At 40.9% G+C, this 15,938-nt stretch overlaps 2 protein-coding genes across 8 annotated transcripts in view; one reads left to right on the forward strand and one right to left on the reverse strand.

Moving 5' to 3' along the window:
- The window catches only part of ORC3 (origin recognition complex subunit 3), a 48,565-nt gene extending 45,862 nt beyond the window's left edge, over positions 1–2,703 (reverse strand). For 2 of the 6 annotated variants that reach the window (XM_048494740.1, XM_048494724.1), the window contains exons 1-2: positions 2,481–2,588; positions 1,713–1,829 (exon numbers count right to left, since the gene is read on the reverse strand). Coding sequence is in view for 2 of the 6 variants with exons in the window: in XM_048494707.1 (XP_048350664.1) it covers positions 2,481–2,504 (24 nt within the window). In the remaining 4 variants the exon portion in view is untranslated. The other 4 variants (XM_048494733.1, XM_048494707.1, XM_048494715.1 and 1 more) reach the window with 4 other exon arrangements.
- The window catches only part of RARS2 (arginyl-tRNA synthetase 2, mitochondrial), a 32,776-nt gene continuing 19,459 nt past the window's right edge, over positions 2,622–15,938 (forward strand). The window contains exons 1-8 of one of the 2 annotated variants that reach the window (XM_048494762.1): positions 2,622–2,869; positions 4,372–4,445; positions 5,940–6,039; positions 6,465–6,548; positions 8,431–8,528; positions 9,100–9,155; positions 11,091–11,174; positions 14,114–14,190. In XM_048494762.1, the coding sequence (XP_048350719.1) occupies positions 2,831–2,869; positions 4,372–4,445; positions 5,940–6,039; positions 6,465–6,548; positions 8,431–8,528; positions 9,100–9,155; positions 11,091–11,174; positions 14,114–14,190 (612 nt within the window). In that variant the 5' untranslated portion in view covers positions 2,622–2,830. The remainder of the gene's footprint in view (positions 2,870–4,371; positions 4,446–5,939; positions 6,040–6,464; positions 6,549–8,430; positions 8,529–9,099; positions 9,156–11,090; positions 11,175–14,113; positions 14,191–15,938) is intronic. The other variant, XM_048494771.1, reaches the window with a different exon arrangement.

Raw genomic sequence — 15,938 nt, forward strand, 5'->3', positions numbered from 1 at the left:
GCTCTATGGAAACACTAGTATTGTAATCTCGTTGCTCAATCTGAAGTACCATTCTCTGCATGGTTATAAATGTTTTCAATTTAGGATTAGTTTAAGTAAACATTTGTTTTATGACCAGCATTCTAATATAAATGGAAACAGAAGACTTTGTGCATTGATGGTAATTTTAGATCAACTGTATGAACTCCATATTGACTCTCTGAGACTGGCAGAAAAATAAGTGACACATTCTTTAACAGCTGGCAGAAGACAAAGAGTGTAATAGTTTAATTTTAAAATGAACAAACGTTTCTTTAAATGGACTCTGATATGGCTCCTAATAGATTTTAAAATGCTGCTTAAAAGTTGATTGCCTAAAAAATATTAGAAACAAACTGTCTTTGGATCTTTTCCTTTGAATGTCTGCAGGTGAAGACAACCTTGACTGCTTCTAAGAACTAACCCTTTCAGTCCAGAGACCTGCCCTCAACCAAGTTGTTGAAGTTCAAAGGTCTAAAGCAGGGGTCTGCAACCTGCAGCTCTCCAGATGTCCATGGACTACAATTCCCATTAGCCCCTGCCAGCATGGCCAATTGTAGTCCACGAACATCTGGAGAGCCGCAGGTTGCAGACCCCTGGTCTAAAGTGTTACCATCTGAGAGTTAATTCTTTGTTTATTTCATTTATAGTGTACCTATCTCACTGAGATTTAAAGATTACAAAATATAAACCAGGACAACTAAACAGTATAAGACAATGAACAATGCAACAGAATTTGGACCACAGAATCAGAAGAGATGAACTTTAAAACTACCCCGAAACTCATGTGCAGAGATTAAAATAGTTATGCTGACCATTTATTTTCCTTCTAGAATCTAGATAAAGTCTGAGAGAGCTCAGACTTGCTTTTATAAATTTTAATTTTGGTCACAAATACATACAGTTGCAGAAAGGACAACATGTCTAAATTAGAAATGGTGTCTATGAGCTGCTTCCCAAAATGATTTTATTTTGGTTCCTAAACCAAGAAGTTCTGGGCAACAAGGAATCAGCCTCCGAGAGTTTGCATGGCCAATCCCCACACACAGTCCCAAATCTGAGGCTTTTAGAGAAAAAAAAAATCCAGCCCTTCTTAGTATTAATGCTGTTCTTCACAATGGCACAGGCTTCCAGCTATCCCCTAAACCAGGGATCTTCAATATGTTGTCCATTTTTTAAAAGTGGATGGGGCCAGGTCAGGTTTTTGCCTAGCAGTGGTTCTGGTTGGACACTGGAGATCTCATTGGCTGTGCAAAGAAGTTTTTAAGTTGCTTTCATAGCATCTGGCAAACAGCACAAGGGTCTTCAGTGCGACTAAAGGTGAAAGAAAATATATTTAAACTACATGTTTATTTGAAAGCCATAATGTTAAACTGAGCTTCCTCCTGAAATTGTGAAGAGTTACTATTAGCATTAAACATGACCCCACTTCCTGACATTTTGTGGTTGGCTCTGCCCCTTGTAGCAGCCATTTTGTGCCTGTACCCACCATCTTGTTCTAGAATTCCATAGGTGCCCACAGGTTCAAAACAAAAAAAAAGGTTAGGAACTCCTATCTTAAAAGCATACAGCCACTCCCAATCTCAGATTTTAGGAGAACTATGGATGTGGCTTTTGTTCCCCACTGAAGAGAAAGGTTGAGCATAAACGAACTAATACTTTACATCTAAGTAAAAGTAAAAACAGTCTTATACCTAACTTCTTTTATCTTTGTTGTTTCTGAAGAAGCTCCTGAGCATCAGCACAGATCTTATTTGGATCTCCTCATGTTCCTTGCAGTCTGCATTTAAAGTAGCTTATTCCTGGACCACCTATATGTAGCCCAACAAACAAGCCAATTTTTTTTCTCTATTCACAGAAAACTTGTAATTTCAAACTGTATGTTTACATATGTGGAATTTTAAGTTTAAAACAGGATCTTTTATTCCACAGCATAACCTATTCAAGCAAGTGCTTTTGTGCCGTAGCTGCATGGCTACCAGATATTCAACAAGTGAAATTGCCCCTCATAACTCCGTATTAAGAAAACTGCATCTCTGAAAATATTCTGCTTGCTAAGAACAAGCGCAATGTCGAGGAGACACAACACTGTTCTGTTGCATTTTAGACAAGCCAGCCCACCATGCCGGTGTAAAATGCGACGTAACAATACGAAAGTCCAGTATTTAAAAAAGAGAAGTATGGGGACCATTTACGATGCAAAGCAATCCTCTTTCAGCTGAAAAGTTGGGGCACTTTTGATTAAATACCCAAAAAGATGTAAGATATGGAAAGGGGGGGGGGGAGTTTCACTGAGCACACGTGCGCATGCCCAACCCGGCCATAACGACCGCTGGGCGTGCCGCTAACGCGTCTAGAGGAAATGTCATTTTCCTACACAGTCACACAATATTAAAATATGGAGCGCCCGCGCGTGGCCGCCGCGAGAACGGGGATAATACTCCGCCCCCTTCCTGACTCACCTTGGAGACCGAACACGTGCTCATGCTAAAAGCTCGAACGCGGTAAGATGCCCGCTTTCACTGGCTACAACTCAAATGGGGGACTCAAGCAGCCTTGCTTTCTCTCGCACACGCATGCGCACTATTAGATCCCCAAATACCTGACTCTTTGTCGTCGCACACAAATGGCGTCTTTGCAGATGTTTGCCCTGCCCATAACCTCAAATCCCACCCCGGTCTCCATCGTGGGCGAAGTCTTCCGCACGTGGTAGACTCCGACTAACGACAGGTGGCTCCGCCCCTTGTGGGCTGGTCCACGCACAGAGTGGGGGGAATGAATTCAAGAAGAGGGAAGAGCTATTAGAGCTGCTATGGCGGCGAGTTGTTTTCGAAGGCGTATTGCTGCACAGGTAGTGTGTTTCCTCAAACCAGTAACGTTCACTCTCCCGGAATCGCAGCCGAGAAGTTCCGATTTCCGTTGGTCTCGTCCAACAGTTTGCTGAGAGACCAGGAAGAGCTTGCTGCTTTCCAGTTGCACAGCGCTGCAGGGTGGGAAGGAGGGGCGGAGAGTTTAAGAAGCAGGGAGACTAAATTAGAACTCAATTTAATATGGCAGTACGATCATAATCGTGAACGTGTTAACTGTTGGGGAAAGAGCAGTGTATTTGGCTGCAGTCCATTGGGGGAAAGGCGCTGCTCACAGGCATCGCTGTTCTCCATTGATTTTTGTGGCTTCCTGGAGTTGGTTGTTAGGATTGCAGCCCTTTGTGCATGTAACTGGGAGCCAGCCACGTTGAATACAGTTGGCCTTCTGAGTGGACGTACGTGGGATCAGGGCGCACAACAAGGACCAAGAGCTGAATGACAGTTCAGTCCTAGTGGGGTAACTCTATTTAAGACGGAACTTTCCAGTGAAACACATTGTACTTAGGCAGCGCCAAGTTCAAGACAGCATTTGTACAGGAGATCCTAGCTAATGAGGCTGGGATCCTGCAAGGACTCAGTGCTCCTCAGATGCAGATGCCTCCAATTCGCAAAGCCTTCTCATGCAGTGAATAAGAACATAAGAACAAGCCAGCTGGATCAGACCAGAGTCCATCTAGTCCAGCTCTCTGCTATTCGCAGTGGCCCACCAGGTGCCTTTGGGAGCTCACAAAAGCTATACTTTAAAAGCTATACATATAAGATAGGGTGGAGCTTGCTGTAATACTGTTTTCCCATTCATTCTATCCACCTTGATTTCAGGTTTTGAAATTTTGTCTGGACTGATGCTGTAATTAATTAATTTTATTGCACAGTATACTGTTCTATTGATCGTTCCTCATTATCTTGTAAGTCGCCTTGAACTTAGGAAAGGCAGCAATCCAATTCAAAAACCTTTATTAGGCATCAAGGAAAGGCACCATAGAAACTGCTTAATAAATGAGCTGCCTTTCTATTCCCACCTACTGATGAGTTCTGTGTAATTAGAAAAAAATACTTTTCCCTTTTCCAGCAAAAGATTGCTCTGTTTATTAATTTTATACATTTCTAAGTTGCTTTGCAGCTTTAAAAGCTTCTCAAAAGAACATACAAAACTGAAGAACAAGTCACAAGCATACCATTCCTACTTCTCCGGGGTGTCAGTATGGCTGGCCTTTCAATTGTCCCACTCTCCTAATGTCATTTCAATTGAAAAGGCAGCTCCATATGCAAAGAAAAATACACGTAGGGCTGTCCATCCAGTGAAATCTCAGCAGGGGCCTGCCATGTGCACTGCATGAATGTGTGTAAATAGTTGAGAAATTGTAAGCTTCAGGAGCTTATCCAACAGTTTTGCTATGATGGAACATTATGCTACTATCAAGACATTAATGTTGGTTTTTGTTTATTGTTTCCTCTTTACTATATTTGTTTTTCCCTCCAAATCTAGCTTTCAAATGTCCTAGAGATGCCACCAGATAATTTGATGAAGTCAATACATGCTATTCCAGTATCAAAAAAGAGGTAGAGCATTTTATATTCTGATCATCTGAATTGCTTAATAACCCTTTGCATTCTTACTATTGAAGGAATTTGGGATTTAACAAAACTAGTATGAACTACATTATAAAAGTTAAAGGCACTGCAGTATAGTTGATGGTTGAAGGTGTGAGGGTGCTAAGAAGAAGACAAAGAGTTTGGATTTATATCCCTCCCCCCTTTCTCTCCTATAAGGAGACTCAAATCGTCTTACAATCTCCTTTCCCTTGCTCCTCCCCACAACAAACAGCCCGTAAGGTGGGTGGGGCTGAGAGAGCTCCAAAGAACTGTGACTAGCCCAAGGTCACCCAGCTGGCATGTGTCGGAGTGCACAAGCTAATCTGGTTCACTAGATAAACCTCCACAACTCAAGTGACAGAGTGGGGAATCAAACCCAGTTCTCCAGATTAGAGTGCACCTGCTCTTAACCTCTACACCACACTGGCTCTCTGAGCATTATCATTTGCATGCAAAGGTCTCATAAGATCTTTGGTTTTTCTGAAAGTTGTGATTATGCTCAAGGTGTTTGCTGCGTGATAGGGGCAAATGTCTGTCACCATTTTTAACAGAACTTTTAATTTACTTCGTTGCCAGAGTAGACAGAGTTGCCAGTGATCATCCCAGAAATTTGCCCAAGAATCTTTGTTCTGCACATTTCTGAAGGCAAAGTCTCAAAACTTTCAGGATCTCATCAGGAGACTGCCCTGATGATACCCCCCAGGTTTGGTGCAGTTTGGTTCAGGGGGGCCAAAGTTATGGACTCTCAAAACTGTAGCCCCCGTCTCCTATTAGCTCCCATTGGAAACAATGGGGGATGGGGCACCCCCTTTGGGAGTCCATAACTTTGGACTCCTTGAACCAAACCTCACAGTCTCCTGATGATACACTGAAATGTTGGTGCTGATATGTCTAAAATGCACCCCCTGCAGGCACCAATGTCCTGGCGCAAAAAAAAATTGGTTGTGGTAGAGTGGCCGCCCATGGGGGGGGGGGGAGATCCAACTCAGGTTTTGCCCAGGGCTACAGTTTGCCTCGTTACGCCCCTGGTCCCCTTCTTTAGCAGCTGTGCCTCTTTCATTTGGCGGGGATTATTTTTGGAACAGTAATATCAATATAAGTGCCTTTTAAAGGGCTAAGCCAGCAATCTTACCGGGTGTAATAAAATCTGTGCTTTAAAGATAACTTGAAGGGCGGAGTTAAGGAACCAGGTCTGGGAGAGTTCTCTACAGAAAAGCTCAGTGGCAGGAGTGGGTGCCTCTTCACATGTAAATGGAGCAACGTGAGGCAAGCCAACTGTAAGCCCACTGCGCAGAGAAGAGCTCTAAGGTAAGCTTTCCATGCAGAATGGGCCAGGGATGAGCTTCTTGCAAATGTTGCTAGTCACACTTATTTGGTTTTTTCAGGAGACTGGTCTCCTTATGCAGAGAGAGACTACTTGTTCTGGAGCATTTCTTTTAATTGTGTTATTTTTATCCGTAGGCAAGCTGCTGATTTCCAGTTCTTTGTGAGTTCCGTTCTTGATGCCAGCAAGCTGCCTAAGTCAGATATTCAGCTTCAGACCCAGAGGCTGGCAGAGCAAGTAAGCAAAAAACTGCTTCTTGAAGTCCAATAATATAAGATTGTGTGGATATCTTTATGATTTTCCAGGCGTGCTCAGAGTGTAGCCTGAATTGCTGATTGCGGTGCTCATTGTGAAAATGGTGTTATCTAAAAAGTGTAAAAAGCCCCATATTTGTCCAGTAATGTTGACGTTATTGTGTAAAGCACACACCATTCTCTTCTTTCAGCCACTCAAGAATGAAATATGACATAGAAGTCCTTCTAAATTTTCTCAAAATACAATAAAACCTGCTGGCACTGGCGATATCACCACAGTCACTCCGATGCAAAAAAAAATTTTTTTCGTAAACATTTTTGTTGGCCTTTCTGTACTGATAGTAACTGTTGATTTCACTTCCTATTTATGGTCTAATCCACTCTCATCTTTTTAAAAAATTATTTTAGCTCAAATGTGACAATGTTGTGAGTGAAATCAGCACAGGTGAAGGAAGGATAAACTTCACAATAAATCGAGAATTATTAGCAAAGGTAAGAGCTAATATTTCACACTTGTTTAAGCCGTGAAAATATAATGACCAAATATTAAGGAAAAGTCTGTACTGAGTGAAAATCTGGCATTGATGCTGATGCCATGTTACGGCACAGTATAGTAAAAAAGAGATGAATAAGGTTTGTGATATACAGAACACATAACATATGCAAAAGTAGTAGTTTTCTTGATTTGCCAAACCCCATTTCCCCACCCCCATGCCCATTACTAAAAAGGACAAAACCAAAATATCAACAGTGGGCCTATTATCCAGAAGTATGGAAGCCTTTCACAGATATCATAGACTCCTAGCAGAGAACTCTCACAGATATCATAGACTCCTAGCAGAGAACTCTGCCAGAACTCTCGCTTCAGTTTATTGAAGGTATATATCCAAGCCATGCCCACTTCAAGCAAAACATCAGAATTTCAGGATGAGTTAGAATTTTGAGAACTGGTCGTTTCAGGTGTTTGAGCCTGCACAGTCCTTTCTGATAGTTCTGTGAGATAGACTCCCATTGCAATCCACAAACAGCTTAGGCTGCCACTTTTCTGACTATATTCAGGAAAGTTGAAGGGTTCATGATGACACTAGTCTGGTTTTCCATAGATTTTTTAAAAAGTAGAGATTAGACATTTTGCAAGAGGGGGTTCATTCCATTTTAGTGGCACATAATAACCTATGGTTTTGTGGGAAAGAGAAGAAGGATATTTGACATCTTGATCCTAATATATTTCCTTGGAAGAAAATCCCGCTCTTTTTAACAATTATTAATAAATGTGCTTAGGAATATAGTGTTTTTGTTTATTTATGGCCTGTCTTTCTTGCTGAAACTCAAGGAAGATTGCAAAATATTAAGAACAGAATTAGAAAATTCAAATGTTAAAGTGTCTCTGGCATGACATGTCATAAATGGAGAAAGCAGATTGAAAAAGTCGAAATCAGCGCAGTGAAAGCAAGATGTATACAGTAAACATTGAAATAGACTAGAAGTCTATTCTATTACAAGAGTGCACTCTGAAATTGTTCCATTATACAGCAGTTCTATATAAAAAATGTCCTCCTGAACATTTCTGTTTTACACATTCTGTGGAATGATAGATGTGTGGAAGGCCATTCCATAAAACAGGGGTGTAAATGAGGGTGTAACAGAGAATTCATATTAAGGGGTCTAGAGCAGATGAACCAGCCTGCAAGTCCTGGAGTCATTGTGCAATGGCTCTCGGACACCTTGCCCAGAGAGAACAAATTTGAGAATAGGAAATAATTAACCAAATCATTCTTTTCTAGTAATTTTAGATTGGAACCTCTGATGTACACATTTTCTTTGTTTGCAGACTGTAGTTTTAAGTAAATTGCTGCTTGCTCTGGAATATGTGAAAATCCAAATTTTCAACATGCTGCAGTTCAGTTGTAGTTAAACATTTTGTAGTTGTAGTTAAACATATGCAACACTCCCAGAAGAGTGTTGCTAATTTGTTCAGCCAATATCTGATTTATTCTTCCATATCAAAGATTAACTGAGTGACTTGGAGAAAACAGATTTGTCCGTGTGTAACCCCTTATTGGTGATCGACTCTGATTTTGCTGAAACTGAAGGCAAAACTTCCAGAGCTTTGTTTTTAGTTTATTAAACTGAACAGAGTTTAAGGCATGTCCACATAAAAGATAACATGAGAATATCGCTGCATAAGAAGAATGAGGAGCTATCCTGTGATAAAATCTGATAAATCTGATAAAAACTGATTGTTTTTCTGGAAAGGCAGAAACTGCACAAATGGTATTAACGTTCCTCAGTTGCTCTTTATTATTAACGTTCCGCAGTTGCTCTTTATTATTAATGATCTCCTTTCTCTGTATATTATTTTTGGTCTGTTAAGTCAGTGTTGCAGCAAGTGTTTCAGGATGGCTCAGAGTATGGAATAAAGAGTGAGCTTTTCTCAGGATTGCCAAGAAGAAAAATTCTAATTGAGTTTAGGTGAGTACAGAGGCTTGTCTTTTTGAAGCACTTTACTAAAATGCTCTAGAATGTCTTGAGAATTTATGGTTTTGCCAACCACCTTTTTGTCTATAAACTAACATGGATCTAGTGAATTCCTTCTGGTGAAGCAGCACTTCATGAAAGAGAATCATTGGACTGGAACTTGAACTCTGCAGGCTGAGCAGCATTTGCAGGACAGCATTTTCTCTCCTTTCTCTTCCCATTCAAAAAGCCTGCATTGTTCCCAGAAAATGAAGTTCCTAGAAATTAGTGGAGCTATTGGAACAGTGTGGGAGCTCCATGAGGGTCTGCAGTGAGATTTGAGAAATGACAAAAGTCTTAGGCGCACAGGTGTTCTTCCTGTGTGAGCGCAGGAGACTTGCCTGTTAGCTCCAACTGTTTGCCTTCAGATGGTCAAAACTGGACTTCATTTATGACTTTGTGTTTGTTCCCCTGCAGTGTGGAACCTTACTCATTTGGTATCTTTGGGCTCGATCCGTCTTCTCCCCTCCCCCTTCGAACTGTAAAGTGGACTTACATTTGCTAATTCAATAACTATTTGTTGCAGTTCACCCAACATTGCGAAGAAATTTCATGTTGGACACTTGCGTTCCACAATAATCGGTGAGCTATAGCTATAGTTGAGACGTTTCATAATATTGGCCTTCTTAGGGCCTGTGCATGTGTCCAGACTTTTTGTAATGGCTGGATTTTGGGTGGGCTGTCCTCTGAATCTGGATATTCAGCTCTGTTGTAATAGGCCCATTGAACGGTTTGAAAGTATGTGAAGTTGAATGAAATGAGCAGGTTTGAACAGCAGTAAGTTGTGAGCTTGAAGGAGGAAAATCAGGGTCTTAATGTAATAAAATAATGTCTTACCCTGGATCCAGTAGAGAAAGCTAGTATTAATCAAATAGCTTTGACTGCCTATGGACAGATCTGGGCTCCTCTTTAGACTACGAGAAGAGTCCTTTCAGGGTAATTGGAAGACATGGGTTGATCAAAGTTTGGAACAGTTAGGTTTTACTTCTGCTTTTATAATATTTCTGAGAATGATAAGGTAGCATTTGCATGGGTCAAAAAGCAGTTATTAAAGTTCAGTTTTAGAACTACAAACCTGTGAGCAAGAAGAGTCTGTTTTGTTTCCTATAATAAACATCCGGTGATAGTTCCAACATTTAAATTTTTTTAGACTATTTGCAGATACTAGTTTTGGGGGTTTTTTTGCTGCTATGTTAAATGTCATACAATTGCCTGAATTAAAAGGCCTGTTTTCAGTCCCTTTTCCAGAATGTTGGTGCTTTTGTAACACAGGGAAGATAGGTACCTTGGCTTGCTTAGTCCTTGATTGCCCTTTATTTAGTGAAGATGCCAAGAGGAGGATAACCCTGTTGTCAAAAAAGGAAGTGTTTATAAGCAATTATCAAAGTTTATTCTTTCTTTAGTGGGATAAAGATCTGAATATTAAGTCCTTGGGCTGTTACCTTTCAGCAATTTAGTATAAAATAAAATTTAAAAAACCTTTATAATTTGGGTTGACAGAGCCCAATCAAAGATGTGGGGGTAAATGTCCTTAGGGAGCTGTGGAGGGGCATGTCAATGCAATTGCCCCCGTGCTGGTGCAAGGGTATATGCACCAGCGAAAGGGGCCAGTGCACAGGTAACTGGCCGGCCTTCAGCTCCACTTCAATGAAAGTTGGAAGTCTGGACCGCTGTGGAGCTGCACTGTCATCCCAAGTAGATGCCATTGTGGAACGGGGTGGGGGCCGTTCCCAGGGATGGATTCAATGTTCATTGGCTTCCACCCTGGGCTTGTGGTTAGTTGTGCTTCAGCCCTTTTGGGTTGCATAAGTCCATTAAGCCCTATGGTGGCCTTTCTAGCAGCAGGGTTGGGTGGGGGGTTAGCTTTTTATGTCTCCCTGCACTGCCAGAAAGCCTTCTAGAGTTGGCAGGGTGACAGCACAGTGATGCTGTCCCGGCTGCCTTGGGATCAGGATTGGACTGCCCAAAGGGAAATGGGAAAATTTAAAAACAATTTCTGTGGTTAGACTTCAGGCTGTGACTGGCAAAGCCTTATATTGAAAGAAGCAAGGATTGCCCAGGCTGAGGAAACATTTAAACCAAGGTTGAAGTCCAAATGGACTGTACCGATGCTGCATGCTTAAAAAGTCCTGCTGCATAAGAAAGGAACTTGAAAATTTTTAGTTCATATTTCTTCTTAATATTAGGGGACCATTCCCCTATGTGATATGGGAACAAAATACTTCACAACAATTAGAGGAAATAAATTATTGTGTTCCTTGGACAGAGTGTGACCAGTTTGAAGAGCTGTATAATGTTGATGTTCTTTCGGTATATTTTTACAGTAACAAAAAAATCAAGAAACAACCTTCCTTGAAAACTTGTTCAAACTATCTCTCTAGAGTTTGGGTGAGGAATTTATTTTATAGAATCCTTTCAGTTTTGGATTTAATGGGAAGAAAGTGTAAATTTACGTTATATAAAAACATTTGAAACATTTTGGAAGAGCAGTATGAATCAGTACTTTTTTTTATTCAGGAAATTTCATAGCCAATCTCAAAGAGGCTATTGGACATCATGTTACAAGAATGAATTATCTTGGAGACTGGGGCATGCAATTTGGTGAGTGTCCCCATCTGTCCAGTAGTCTATACTACATCTAGGGCTCTCTAACTTTAACTCTTTTTATATTTTAAAATAATTCTTGTTGATGTTCACAAAAAGTACCAGGTGGCAGTTAATGTTTTTTTTAAAATTTACTTCTTACCTATGGATTCCTATAGAAATCACATTTGACATATGAAAGAAAACAGGATCAACTTTTTTTTCCTAGTATTGGAAACGTTTCCTGCCTGGAGATGATCCTGACTTTGTACAGGCAACCTGCTGAATTAGTATTTTCATTAGATCAGTAGAAGAAATAAATGTTTTGGAGGATCACCAGAAGACCCATAATAGGAGATTATGTAGTGTAGTAGAGTGTTGAACTAAGACTCAGGAGACATTGTCAGGTCCCACTCAGTCATGCAGGTAATCTGGTAGGGTTGCTGTGAGGATAAAATAATGGACTCCTCAGGAAGGGTGGCGTTAAAATATGAGAGATCCAGTAAGCAGACAGGTAGCCAGCATTCTGTCTCCTTTAAAAAAAGTTCTTCCTGGGGATGTCTCTAGAAAGATCAGCAAGATGGGAAGAGTTGCAGCCAAAAATCTCTTAAAGAAAATACTTGTTGTCTTCTTGCAGGGGATTAGAAGCTATAGTCTGTCACCAGCAAATGCTTCATGGGTTGACTGATGATGTAATTAGACTGATGACGGTGACTATGGTGCAAAGTCACTCAGTGAGGGTCTCAGCTAAGTGAGGATTTTAACTCCGTTCTCCCCAGCATACTCTGTGCTAGAGACCTTTATTAGGCATATACAACATAAGGTCAAAAAGGAAAGAGTCAATCCAATAGAGAGCAGAGAAAATAGTATGAACAGAATCCAAGGGAGCCTAGTTCAGAGTGCGCAGCAAAAATTTGGCTACTATTTCCGTTATTGCAGCCTTGGGATTGTTGAGCAGAAAAAACATCTTTGCATTGGTAGTGAGGCTGTCAGCTAAATGAGGATTTGAACTCAGTTCTCCCCAGCATACTCTGGCTATACCAATGTAATAATAAAAAGTAAGAGCGAGTGAAACTGAATGGCATTCTAAGTATCAAAGGTGATACCCATGATTGTCTGAAGGAACATGAATCCCGTGTTTATTTTTCCCATACCAGCAGTCCCTTCTGATTCCCAGAAATTGTACTCTTGGGTTGCAGAATCCACATGTAAGAATAGCCTCATGGTGTACGTGGTGGGGCAGGGAGGAGAGAGAAGAGAATGACATTGTGAAAGAGACAGGATTCAAGACACTGCAGCCTTGTTAAATTTGGTCAGGCTATGGCTTTTATGAAAGTATGTGCACGGGGTCAGATGATTACAGTGCACTTTTACAACAGCAGTTCTTCCTAGATGCGCCGCTGTAATTAATGATCTGTCAGGGTTTCTATTATAGCAGGCATTGCATGGATGGCTTTAGATTGCAGTTTCAGAAAGATACAACTACTTAACCATAGAGCAATTATTTTCCTCTAGATACTGATCTGAATAGAGCTCAGTTCTGTTGCTGTTTTCTTCTGTGGGTGTTGATTTGCGGAACTGCCACTTTATTGCAGCTGCTTTCTAGTTTAGATTATACTTGTGTGTGATTTCCTGATTTGCAGCTGCTCCAGGGAACTATCATGCCAAACCTACAGGAAAAGAAGGTGTGTGTGTGTGTGTGTGTGTGCGCGTGCGTGCGTGCGTGTGGAGGGATGGAATAATTCATGAAATAGTCCTACTACTTTGACCTTTTTTTTTGGAAACTACTGTATAGGTGGCAACTGTTTTCTTCTCTCTTTTTCCTAAAAATGGTAGAAAAGTAGAATGAGCATACCTTTTACAAGGGGATAAACTGTAGCCTTTTTGCACATTTTTAGCTGTAGAGTAAGGCCAAGAGTCCCCAATCTAGTTGAGCATGTGAGCATTTTTGAAATTTTGAGAAGAGATAGTGGGTGCAACAACAGAATGGCTACTGTGTGGTCTTGGTCCAGTAACAAAAAAAAATTGGAAGGTTCTACCAAGTCTTAGGAGGTTTTAAGGTAAGAACACTTCTTTGATGGAGGCAGTCATTTTTAAATGGGTGCTCCCTGCAGACACAAAGGTGATGCCTCACAGACTCTTCTGAAATGCTTTCTTCTGTGGAAAAGTGGAGGAAAGCCAGGAATTGTGTTTTGCTTTGGGGAAGAAATGGGATCTAGGAAATACTTTGGCAAGGTTCATGGAACCCATTGGGACCATGTTGAGAATAATTGAAGTAAACTAATAAATATCTAATGTGAGAAATTCAAATCATAAGGTCTGCCTGCCAGGTGCCTCATTACTCATCCAAATTCCAACAGTGTTTCTGTCCGTTTATTACTTTTGTATCCCCTACAAGGCAGCCTACATGGAGTTAGAAAGTCTCTTGTCCAGGCACTTAACTTCAACAGAGTTGCTGTATTATTTCCTTCAGACCATACATTATGTGAGATCTCCAGTAGCTTACTTCTGGATTATTCATCCTGTATCTTCCCTTCATAAACTCATTTGGAATTTGTTGTGATGTCTGAACCAGGCAGTTTTGTCTCTTGCTGTAAGCTAGGTTATTAAACCAAGAATGGTCTTGAATTCTTTTTTGTAAAAAGGAAACAAATGAGAATTTGTTAAAGCGTAGCTATCCCAGAGACTTGTGAAGAGAAAAGTGTGGGACAGGACAGTGTATTCCATCATCAACTGCTTTTAGAAGCTTCTTTTGCTTCTTCCATTGTGTGAACAATTCCTTTGGCAAGCAACAGAATTATTAACGTATCTCTGAGGCAAATACAAATGTGTTCATAGTTATTCTAGCCTTAATGTTTTGGCTGCCTAAGAAACTAAGATTTTATAGTTTAAAAAGGATCAAATTACCAGTTACTGTAATAGATTTTTTAAACAGTTACTATATTGGCTTCTTTCAGGTTTGTTGGGAACTGGCTTCCAACAGTTCGGCTCTGAAGAGAAATTAAAATTGAACCCTCTGCAGCATCTGGTTGAGGTATGTTGATAAATAATTTAACTAAAGCACTTTCAAACCATAAACTTTATAGTCTGAAAACAATTGTATCTGAGGCCCTTTCTGCACGGGCACTGAGTGGGAGTGCATTGGCAAAACAATGCTGACACACACACCCCAGGACCGTTCGCACAGACGGTCCCAGTAGGGACGCAGGGGAAGGCACAGCCTTCACACAGGCTATGCCTTCCCCAACTGGCTTACCTGCTCCTGCTGGCTCCCATCATATTGTGGAGGCCAGGGGGCATGCCCCCCTGACCAGAGGGATGGTGCTGGAAGCGGAGGCCAGGGGGGGTTGTCCCCTGGCCAGCCTCCACAATTCGATGGGAGCCAGCAGGAGCAGGTAAGCTGGCTGGGGAAGGCAGGAGGAAAATGCCGCCTTACAGGCACTGCCACTGGAAGGCACCCCTTTTGAAAAACCTTGCTTGTGGAGCGAGGTTCAAAAGGGGCATTTTTGTGCCACTTGGGCAGCGTGAGCATGGCAGCCTGCTAAGCGAACAGCTCCCCCGGGACGCGTTTTTTCCGTCCCTAGGGCGCTCTATTCCGCTCATGCGGAAAGAGCCTGAGTGAGTGTTTTCTAAATTTATGTCACCAATCCTCTGATTACAATAATGAAAAGAATCTCCCAAATAGCTGTGTAAATATATTTATCACACATGGTATTTATCTGTTGCTCAATAATGCTATCTGTGGGGTGTTGAGGGGTTTCTGGGCTGTATGTCCGTGTTCCAGGAGCATTACGCTGCTGGAATGTGGCCATACACCCCAGAAACCCCACAGCCCCCCAGTGATTCTGACCATAAAAGTCTTTGACAATACAATGCTATCTCTGTGAAATTTAGGAAAAGGGTTTTAGATGGTCAGGTTATTTTATGTTATAGTATTATTCTTCAGCATTTACTAATTCATAAATGTCCTGAGTTAAATTTGAAGAAAGTAGGAGGAGGTGATAGGATTTTTAAATGTTGTTGTGTAAATGTTGTGAATAGTGTAATCACACAAGTGGCAAGTGAAGTAGAAACAGAAGCTGAAAGGCAAGTAACAGTGGAAAGGAAAAACTGTAGAAAGGAGAGAAATAGAAAAAGGCCAAAACTAGAAGCTTAAAAACCATCAAAGCAATTGGCACATTTCTGTAAGTCATCCTAAATCAATATTTCCCAATACTTAAGCAGAATAAGAACTCTATTGAACTAAGTTTTCAAACCAATATTAATCTTATCTGTAGCCACTTTGAACTGTATGTGGGATGATTCCCTGAAATGGCAAGTTGCTTTCAAAAATAATTGTTATACCAATGAAGTAGAAGGGCGGGAAAAAGAACCTCTTTTGAGTATATAATATTTTAAAATTATTTGCTTAAACTGAATAAGTAAAGAATCGCCCTTGTGTCTTAATTATCCTTGGAGAAGTGGGGGCGGGACAAGATAAAATCTGTAATTTAAGGTAAAGGTAAGTTGTTCCAGGGAGGTAAAGTTGTTCCTGGGAGGAGACATCAAGTATGCTAAGTGAAATGAATCCTATCTGAGATACCACAATGGATTCTGCATCAATGTAGGACGAAAATGTAATAACAGAGGAATAATAGATTTACTAAATAATCCTTTGATAGTCTTGGCGGTTCAACAGCAGTGCCTGTTTTTTCACAGCCAAGAACATGGCAGCAGTAAATAACTTGCAGGGATCATGGCAGGATTATGCAAAATTGTATCATTTGTTTATGACGTGTTTCA

Source organism: Sphaerodactylus townsendi, linkage group LG01 (genome assembly GCF_021028975.2).
Source record: "Sphaerodactylus townsendi isolate TG3544 linkage group LG01, MPM_Stown_v2.3, whole genome shotgun sequence".
Taxonomy (NCBI): Eukaryota; Metazoa; Chordata; class Lepidosauria; order Squamata; family Sphaerodactylidae; genus Sphaerodactylus; species Sphaerodactylus townsendi.